This window comes from Ursus maritimus (assembly GCF_017311325.1).
Source record: "Ursus maritimus isolate PB19 chromosome X unlocalized genomic scaffold, ASM1731132v1 scaffold_X1, whole genome shotgun sequence".
NCBI classification, from domain to species: domain Eukaryota; kingdom Metazoa; phylum Chordata; class Mammalia; order Carnivora; family Ursidae; genus Ursus; species Ursus maritimus.
In genome coordinates this window covers 42,014,675-42,025,489 of record NW_024423319.1, presented here as the reverse complement: position 1 = coordinate 42,025,489, position 10,815 = coordinate 42,014,675, and the positions used below count along the sequence as shown (strand labels likewise).

Below are 10,815 nucleotides of genomic sequence, written 5' to 3'. Positions count from 1 at the left end.
ACACACACACACACACACACACACACACACACACACACTTCAACTATGTTCATTACACATTATGCATTCAGGGCCAAATCCAAGTTTTGTTGGATCTGAAGCTTTTATAATTTGGGGAGCCCACTTCAAAAAGGAATATAAAATTGTCAGTACAGGATTACTAGGGCCATTTGTAGGCCCTTGGAAGTACAAGTAAGGTGTCTTGAAGCATAAGTTTCATTAGTATCAAGGTAAATAAATGTGCTTTTGTGTGAGTTTGTTCTGAGTGAGGGAGAATGGCTAGCCTGAAGTTTCTGGGATGGGAATTCCAGGACAAGAATGACATGGCCTCCAAGAGGGAAAATACAAAAACAAAAGGAAGCCCCATGACCAACTTCAGAAATTTATCTGAGTTTTGGGTTTAATTTCCTTGTTTTAGTTCTCTTTATAAAACAATTGTCTTTTTCTAGAGTAGCATTCCAGTTTTCAATAGCAACGGGACCCATGTTCAGTTAGGATCAGATTTCCAGGGCCTCATTTTAGAAACAAGCATAGCTCAAATCATGCCGAGCTTAAGAGCATTCCATAACAAGTGACAGAAGCTTTGCAAACTATGGTCAGAAGGCACATTTGATGACCTTTAGCCTAAGAAACATCAGGTGGCTTGTTGCTTTGTCCCCAGAGGAGTGGCACGTAGGAAAAAATCAAAAGGAGTGGTTGCAAGAGTGTTGGGGATTGTGGCAGAAATCCTACAGTTGCAGAGGTGTCTCCATAAAAAAGAAAGAAAACTTTAAGAAGGTCCATTAACCCAGTGGCTCCCAAAGAAGTTTCCTCCCTCAACAAGCACTTCCTAAGACTCTTTCAGATATGCTGCCCTGGCCCCTCACATGTGCACTGGGAGATATTGGATCTTCAGTGTTTGCAAGCACAAGTGTTTGAGAGTATTTTTTCGAGAAGATTGCTATATAACTTTATTTCACAGTCCTACCCAACACCAATAATTGTAGACAGCAAACTTGTCTTAACAAAAGTTGGCAACATATTCATTTTCATACATGAAGTGTCAAAGTAGAGAAAAAACAATAAATGATGAACTTTTTGTGTGTTTAAATGCTTAATAAATGGTCAATAAAGCATTTTATGAGATTCATTTTTGAAGTGTCTATTAACATATATATTGCCAATCATAAATGAATAAATGACAAAAAGAAGAAAATGCAGCCTAGAATCTTTTGAAGCTATGAATTTTATAACACACACGTGTTTTTGCAATATACTTTCTCCAGATCATGGTAACTAGCAGTTTACATGAAAAAAATGAATATGCAGTTATTTGTATACAAAGATGAAGTATTGATTTTGGAGTTGTTTTTCCCAAAAGGCATCACTGGCTGGTCAGAGAGGAGTTGTTATCAAGGGCTAAAGAAGGGAGAGATGCACATTGACCCCCTGGGGTATCAAGGCCATAGCCTTGGCTCCATGTCTATAGTACTCCCACCAACTAAGTTAACTGGCTATAACCTTGCCATTTAGCACCTCAGGTCTGCTAAGCACGATTGCTCATAGACACAGCCTCCTTCAAGACTTTGCTGAATAGAGTTTGTTTTAAGCCAAAAAAACTCCCTGGAAGGAATAGGTATGGATTTTAATACTTTCCAAGCATTGAAAATTGCTGGGATTTTTTCCTCTGGAAGTTTCTTAAGCTTGAAATCCATGATTTTTTTCCCTGTGAGGTGACCCACTTGGTAATCTCTGCTCAGACAGGTCACTAGCTACTCTTGGGCTATAACTGGGTTCCATTTCTTTTTATAAAAGCCCTTGTTATTTCTGTTAGGAGGGCCTGAAGGCTGAAAGGGGGGAAAGGGAACTGGATAGCTCATGGGCCTAGCTAATGTCATCTGATCTCACTTACCCTGAAGCTTTTTTGAATTTGGCTCCTCTTCACACAGTCTCAAAATATGCACCGGGCCTTCAGTCATTGACAAGTGGGCTCTGGAGTCAGACTGCCTGAGTTGGAAGCCAGGCTCCTCTAATTTCTAGCTGAGAGGCTTTAGGAAAGTTACTTCATCTCTCTGTGCCTCAATTTCCTTGCCAATGAAATCGAGATAATTAAAAACCTGGAAGAATTTTCGACAAAATTAAATGAGATACTATACACAAAACAGTCCAGAACATATAGCAAGCATTCGATAAATTTTAGCTATTAAAAAATACCAACAATCAAAAGTTACAAAGTTCTCAGGGCCTTAAGATAACAGAATGGATTGGAGAAAAAGATGTAATAAATATGGGACATATGGATGGTGTTGGCAGCGAAATTATTTCTGGGTAAAACAAAATCTGACAAGTTCCTAGACCCCGAATGGACCACGGTTGTTTTTATGTAGTTTGAGGTCAGGAAAGAAAAAGAGAAAAAAGAACATTTTGAAAGGGGAAGGGGAAGTGATGGTTATGGAGTGAGGAGAAAAGAAGTCCTGAAGGTGGAAAACAAGTGCCCTATTTCAAGATTTCTCCCATGGTTAAGCCTTATGCTTGGGGGCCACCTCTTTGCCTTCTGGTCTGTTAGCCAGGCTGACCTTCCCCAAGTTGGCCACAAAAGTCCCCATAATGCCAACGTACAAGGTAAAGTTTCCATGCTCTTCCATGTCTCATTTTTCCTTGAAAATAATAGTAACTTAAAAAATGTGTAGGTTCTCTGACATGTTCTGGTCAAACACCTAGATTCCCACACACACACACACACACATGGGGGGGGGTCCCCCCCTGCGAGGTGGCTAATCCCTATGGAGTCATGAAGCCGCTAGCCTCCCACGGAGCCTTGCAACTAGAGAGCCCAATGATCTAGCCTGGATTCTTTTGCCTGGTCTGGACTTGTCTCAATAGACAGGCTAAAACAGTCTCTGCCATTGGGGGCCACGGGGCATTTCCCCACACACTACCTTCAGCAAACCGCATTGTGGAAAAAAAAAAAAAGTCATAACTTATGAACACTTCTTCCCTTTAGCAAAGATTCTCTAAAGAGTTCCTTTAAATGTTGTATTTCTTGACTCTGTGTTTTGATTACTGAAAACTAGATATGTATACAAAACTGTAACTTTCTATTAACTAGCTCACCTGCCCATCTCTAGCCATGAATTGCTGTTTTCAGGCTCATATTTAGCAACATCCAGAAGTTTTTCTAATCACCCAGGAATTCTTAAACTGTGTTTTAGAAGGGCAAGATTTTGTGCGGTGTAGTTGTCAAGATTTGGATTCTTGGAAAATGCAATTTCTGTATGGTTTACATCATATTTGAATTAACATGAAAATTCGATCCAGAACACCCGAGTTTCTTTTCTGGGGGGGGGGGGTTGTAGCTGGTTTTCTCCGCACCCGTTAACAGATAATTTATTTAGGGAGACGCGGTTCCTCAGACAGGCTGTGGCCATTAGAGAGCTCACTGGGGCTTGGAGGTTAAGGAATGTAAAGAGGTCAAACTCGGAACTTGAAACAGACACGAAAGAAACAAAATCCACCAATATTGAGAGAATAATTACAAAAGTTAGAAGCGTGTGTCAGAAATGGTGAGCTTCAGGTAGGTAGGAAGAATTATTCGTGTAAATCTTCCTAGAGGACGTAGAAATTTCTTAATTAAAAAAGAAACAGGAAACAAACCCCCCACATTGAGTTCCAATCTCAGAGCGCCGGTGCGCGAACGCAGTCTGTAAACTCCAGGGAAAGTAAGCAGCTTCGGGACATTTTCTAAAGTGCTCTTTGCAGTGCAAGAGCTTAGAATGCGGTTAGTTTTACGCACCGAATCCCTTTCCCATAAACTCTTCAAGAGGCGCCTTACTTCTTAAGGCTAAATCCCGTTGTCAGATTCTTTTAAAACGTGTGTCAGATCCCTTGCGCGTTGTGGGGGAAACGGAGGCGAAGAGCCTGGGCTCCCAGAAACATTTTGCAACGAATGAGCGAATGAATGAAACCCGGCCCGAGAGCTGTAGACTGGGAAATTCGCAGGAACTTTCTCTGTGCTCTTTGAATGCAGCAAACTACAAACTTAGGAACGGGGTAGCTGGGGCTTCAGAGACTCAATCGGTCTCTCTTAACTTCCAGCACCTGTGAACAGGTGCGGTTCCGACTGAGCAGCCCGGGCCTCCTACCAACTAGCTCCGGGCCAGAAAAGATGCGGCTCGCCCCAAGGGGACATCGCAGCGGCCCTGTCCATGCCGCACTGCCCTCATCCAGTGGCTTCGAAGGCCGAGCTGTGGTAGCCCTGCGGCACACTTGTTGCTCTCTCCCCACCCGCACAGGGGCTCGCCTAGGTTTGATCCCTAACCCAATGCCAAGTCATTTCCTTATCTAACTTGATGGGTGTTTGAGTAAATGAAGCAATAAAATCAGAGAAGCAGAAAGAAAAGAAACAACTAGAAAAGTCACAAGTGCTTCATGGAGAGACGAGGACGCGGGCTGTTTGGACTGTGGCAGAGCTGTGAGGCCCAGACTGGGAGCGGCGCGGAGCGGGACCGGTTTTCCGGGGCTGGCAGCTGCCTCGAAAAAGTTTCCTGTGGAACACTCGCCAGCCGGGGCGGGGGCGGCGGGCGCAGCGGTGGATGTGGGAGGGGGCGTGCAGGCGGGGGAGGCCGCGCGGGGCCGGCTCGCAAACCGTTATAGTCCTTCAGCACCTCCCTCGGCCAGTGACCCCCCCCCCCAGCCCGCCTCCCCGCCGCGCGGCTGCCCACCTGGCGACGTGACGCTGCACCAATCCTCTTCGAGCTGCTCCCCGGGGGCCCCCCTCCTTGTACCGCCCCCCTCCCCACCCTGAAAGAGGCGCACCCTGCCGGGGCAGACACTGAGCTCTAGCCCGTGGAGCACCCCTTTAAACTTCTAGGTTTCCAGGACGGACGCTCAGGCTCCTCTCTCGCCTTAGCCAAACTTGCTTTCCCGCCTCTCAAACTCCGACTTCCCTCCACTCCTCTTTTCCCTCCACTTTCCCCTCCTCTATCTCCCAAGCCACAAACCCCGGTCCCCTGTTCCTTTTCCCCATCCTCTCCCTTCTCCTCTCCCTTTTCAACTTTTTGTCTGATTCCACCTCAAACTACCCGAGCGTGCCTGACTCCGTCGCCCGCTTTCGATCGGCTCGAAGCCATGGCGGGACCTGGGGGTTGGAGGGACAAGGAAGTCACCGATCTGGGCCACTTGCCGGTGAGTAAAGGACGCCCGTCGCCTCCGAAGTGCTCTCTTCTGCGAGTTCTGAGCTCTGGGGTAGGAGACGGACATCCGCAAGCTGGGCTAGGACAGGACTTCGACGGGGTCGCGGGTTCGGGAAGGGATCCCGGGAGTCGGTTTGCGGAAAAGCCCCCCACCCCCACCCCCACCCAGGCACCCCGGCCAAGCCAAATTCAGGAAAAGGCAAAGGGACCGGGTGGGGGAGAAAGAAGAGGGGGCAGTGGGGTGGTGCGGACCCTAAACTACGGGTCATTTTCTAAATGTGGCCCGTTTTGTCTAGCGGTGCTCGGGTACTTGTTCTTGCGGGGCTCAAGAAGAGGCCAAAGAGCACGACGACGCGTGGCTTCCTGAGAGCACTCTTCCCTGTCACCCCGCCGCCCTGTCGTTTGCTTCTTTTGCCAGAGGAGATGCCCACTCGAGGAGTGACCTTTACCTCTAGGTGACAGCGGGCTAGAAAATTATAAAGGGTTGGAGTCTCACTTCTCTCACTTTATAATGGCGCTTTCTAAAACCTTATTCTGCCAGGGCACAGTTCCCGAGTTAGTATTGCAGGAGCGAAAGCACTCGACGCCGCTTGGGGAAGAAGTGAATTCTGCACACCCCAATTTAAAAAAGAAAATATTGCGCTCACTAACTAACCAGAATTAACTTGTTCTCATGGTTTTCGTTCGTGGATTCTCCTTTTCCCGAACGCCCAGCTTTCCTCCAGAATTGTAATTGATCGGTGAGCTATTATTGCTGTCGTTATTAGTAGACTTATTATTTTAGCAGTGCCGTTTATTTCATTGGCATCTGGTTTCTGGCAGATATTGGATCCCACCCAGCTCCGTTCTTTAAGTTCCGTTTTTAGATTGGCATTTCTCTTGCACCCTCTCTTGAATGCAAAGGGCCCCTGGACTCTCTGAAAGGGAATAAGCATGCACCGTGCTGGAATGATCGCCAGGCAACTGTAGTTCAGGGCAGTGGCCTACTTGCTTTGGGAAAAGCTAAATATTAACCTTGAGGTTATAGGACTATTCAAAGTCACGGCGCTTTAATTTTATACATATTTGGCATTTAAAGATTGTATTCTTGATGAAGGCAGACACCTGTCCCTATCAAAAATGGGGCATTCTCCAAGCCTCACCTATGTAATTTTACACTAGAATGGTGTAGAGGAGGAAGGGATGCACGTGGATAACATTTTAGCAAATTGTGCTCAGCCTTAAAAAAAAAAAGGAACTTCAATACTGACATGTTGAATTGCATATATTAGCATTGTTGTTATTGATACAGCTTTATAATATAAATCCACAAAATTTTTAAAAGTTGAATCTTTTTTCACCTTGCATACATTAGATTTCTGGAATGTGAAGGCCTCAATTGGTGGTTTCCTTTCTGAACAGAATTTTCATATTTCGACTAGGTTTACTCCCAAGTAAAAGTGTAAAACCAACGAACAAAATGTTACCTTTCTCCAACAGTCTCTATGTAGGGTGGGGGAAAGAGAAAAAAAGCAAACTAGGGCAAATATGTGAAACCACAAATAAGCAAACTGAAATAAGCTTTTTTTTTTCCTAAAATTGACTAAAGGGAGGAATGGGAAAGACCTCATAGAAATGATAGAGCAGGGAGTTCCAAACCCAAGGGGGAAAAAAAAAAGTTTTATTGCCACAAAAAAATGGGGGGAAATGGCCCAGACTAACTGACCCGGTCATGGCCCTGGGACATAAGAACTTGGTGAGAGCTGAGGAGATAAGGGGAAAGGCTGCAATCTTTACATTGCAGTTCAGCGGAATATTAGTTTTCTGGGGTTTTGTGGGGGTGTGGAGGGGAGAAAGATGAGGTTGGTTTTTAATGTAGGAATAGGGAGAAAACAAAACTTCATGAAAGTCTCATAAAGTCCTCAGCTTCAGACAATTTCTAAATTTCTCTTATGCAGGATTTCATGTGGAGGTCTTCACCATAGCAAATTATGCATATTTGAGCAAATTATGCCTAATTCTCCCCTCTCACCAAACATCCAGGTCTAAACCCTAAGAAATCTAGCAGAAGGGTAGCACTCACTTTAGAATTTCCTTACTGTCAAATTTTTAGAGATACAAAAAGTTCATGTTGCTTTGGTCACTGAGGTATATTTTAATGATTTGAGATTTCTTTGCATTTGACTTATTTCCTGAGTTTCTGAAGAAGTAAAAGTAAAGGAAGAGGTCAAAAGACATCTAAGTTAGCTGTTCGGAAGTTTGCATTTTGATGCAAAGTAGATGACAAAGCAAAGAAATCTGCTTATGGTGGGATCTCTTATGATAATTATCCTCAATAAAATTATCCTCATAATATATGAAGGTCAGAAAGTTGGCATCGATCAACACCAAATATACCAATTTGGCAATAGCCAGATAATGAGGGGAGATTCAGACCTCGTTTCGCATTAAGCAAAAAAATAATCTTGCAGATTTTAAAATAATTAAATATGGGTTTAGTTTAAGATTGATAGATTATGTCCTTTGTGGGGCTGGCCAGCTAAATGGCCACAAGGTAAGGACCCTTGAGAGTGGTCAGGCTTGCTGTGCACATTTGGATTTAAAGAAAGTGGTGGAAGGTTATTTGGTATTTTTGTTGATAGATAGATATTATTTTTAAACCTAAAATAGTAAGCAAGAGTGAAAGCTGGGGAAGCAGGAGGGGGAGAGGAATTGTTTAACTTTTTTTGCATAATGCCCTGAAGTTAGAGACATAAAATAAGAGAGCCAATTTCGTAACCAGGGAATGACAGATCAGCTATATTAATTAATAGGTCGCTGTATTTTTTTTCTGATTTACTATTGAATAAATATCTCCAATAGGTGACAAAACAAAAAAGAAAGTGCAGAGATTTGTGGTTTGTGCTTCCTTTTTGAAAAAAGAATTGCAAAGCCTTATGTTTTTATGTATATCTAGGGGGTGTGTGTGTGCGTGTGTGCATGTGTGCACGCACATATGTATGTATTATTTTCACCTTGCCTGCCAGCAATACCTGTGTGTGTGTCTCTCTCCATATATACATGGAGATATATATATATATATATATATATATCTTTTTCTCTGCCTATGTCACTCAATCCTTGGGACTGGAAACTATTTCTTCATCTCCAAATCTGGCATGTCTTTCACTATGATAGTCCCTTTTGCCTTCTGTGCCCAGTATGGTAATGACATTCCTCATGGCTGTGGCCTTGGTATTTGACACTGCCATGTGTAGTCCTAATCTATATTGGGGTCAGGATTAGACAGGCCTGGAGGACAGTAGTGGCAGAGGTGATCTGAAATAGCACATGATCCAAAAACTATATTTGAATTACATTAGGTTTATATTTAAATATAACTGTCAGCTCTCCCAGTCTTCCACCACCCAGACCAAGTCTGCTTTCCACTCTCAGTCGTAAGAACCTTCCCACTTTACCAAGTACTTTAGCCCCCTGTTTTGAATCAGTTTTACCTTCTAGTCCACAAGTTTTGAAACTTTCAGCATGTCTCCATTATGTATTTCAAACATCACATCAGCATGACATTGTACTTCAATCTCTTTTCTCAGTCTTTTTTCACCCAATTTTTTGAGCAGTAGGTTTTATATTAGTGCACAAGAATAATGCACAAGAATCATTTGGGGGATCTTGGGACCCATCCTCAGAAATTCTGATTTCATAATTCCATGGTAAGGACAAGGCATCTGCATTTTATTTTGTTAAGATTTTTTTTTTGTTCTTAAGTAATTTCTACGCCCAACGTGGGGCTAGAACTTACAACCCCAAGATCAAGAGCTGCATGCTGCTCTGACTGAGCCAGCCAGGTGCCCCAAGTAATCTGTATTTTAAACACGATTCCCCAGATGATTCTCAAGTAGGGAGAATCTCTACAGTCCATAGTTTGAGAAACACTGGTCTTGAGGAAGAGATTTTCCTTTCTAAATTTTCCACTTGAATCGTGAAGCCCATTCTTCTAACTGAAATAGTACTTCTCTGAAATTCACTCTGGCACTGACTGTGTTATATATGTCATTTTCAGGTTTTTCTCTTCATAAACTTTTCATAAAATCTCTATTTCTAATATTTAAAACAAAAGAAGAAAAGCCTCTGCTATTCCTTCTAGGTGCTGTTCAATCTTTTCCCTTCCTTTAGCTGCCCTAAATCAAAATTTATTGCTACCCATATTGACCATTTATCAGTTCCCTTTTGTTCTTAATTTCTGCTATATTTGGTTCTGTTGATCAGCCTCTGCTTTTGAGTGTCCTCCATGACCAGTAAACACTGCCTTCTAGTGGTTCTTTTTCTTCCTGTTACCCCCCACTCTATCCTTAATAAAATTGTCCATCAGGGTGCTCATTCCTTCCCCCTCTCCTTGAATTCAGAAGACAGAAACAACTCCTGAAAGTTCTGGGTTTCAGGGAACAACCAGACTAAGACTTTTAAATTGCAGGAGATATTTTGGATACCTAAAAAATATAACAAAGTGTAGTGTTTGCCCAACATTTTATGGCTCAAAAATGTTTTAAGACTGAGAATTTTCATAATCTCTTTTAAGAAAAGCTTTTAAAAATTAGGGTTGCTTGTTTACTGACCATTTTTAACCAAATAGAACACCGAAGCATATGAAACTGCCAAATCATCTCCAAATTATTGTAGCAGTCATAGATATAAAGACCTTTCCTCTGCTGATTTTCTTAGAGTGGCAAGGCAGAGGAAAGGACCAAGTAATTATGGAGACCCCTCTGATATGGACTTTTTAATTTCACAGATATAAAAAAAGAGGTTCCTTTTCAATGTTTACTTCATTGGGAACCCAGAATAAACTTTCTCTATCATTCAGTGGAAAGTCTGATATAAGAAATTGAGTAATGGTACCCTACTAATAATTAGCACAGTTCCTCTCTCTTTGTATCCCAATTTGACAATCATTTAGTCTTGAAAGATACTAGTGTGGAGATGGGGAACAAAAATACTGCATAAAACTAAGGAAAAAGGTACTCTTAGTATAGATGAATGCTAAGTTGAGCTGCCTTTAAGAATAGAAGAAAAATGTTTATAACACTCTTCTTTAAAATGTGAGCATGTGGAGAATTAGGATGTTTTGGTCATTTGTGAGCAGGAAAATATTTCCAAACAACATGAATACAGATAAAATAAGGCCTCTAAGAATTCCACAGGTATTTTATTATCCCCTTCCATTTCTTTGGCTTTTTTTGTTTGTTTTTGTGTTTTAGTAATTAGATACCTGAGCTCAAATATGAATAAGGTATTTTGCTTTTGAAGGCTGAAAAAAGGCTTAAAGACATTTAGGACTTTTGTGCTCAAAGATTCAGAAATAGAGTTGTTCAGATAATCTAGTAATTCTCTAATATGTGGTGTTTTTTAAGCTAAAATGTGGCCTTAACTGTAACAAAGAATGGGTTACCAATAGGAATCAGCTAAACATTTGATTCTTTTGACAGATGGTCAGAGGTTGTTCCTCCAGAATTAATAATGTCTAATATAAATCCCTTAATAACATCCTTCAAAGAAATATACTAAAGTGATAAAGTCTTTAAGCCAAACCTTAGCAACTCCTTTGTTGGCCAGCTTTTCTCCCATCACTTTTTCAATGAGTTATAATAACGATATGCTTAATATCAAG

General features: G+C 42.1%; 1 protein-coding gene across 1 annotated transcript in view; it reads left to right on the top strand.

Annotated features, from left to right (window-relative positions):
• The first annotated feature begins 5,106 nt into the window (after positions 1-5,106).
• Positions 5,107-10,815, top strand: part of NRK (Nik related kinase) — a 127,865-nt gene continuing 122,156 nt past the window's right edge. The window contains exon 1 of the mRNA XM_040629493.1: positions 5,107-5,163. Within this exon, the coding sequence (XP_040485427.1) occupies positions 5,107-5,163 (57 nt within the window). The remainder of the gene's footprint in view (positions 5,164-10,815) is intronic.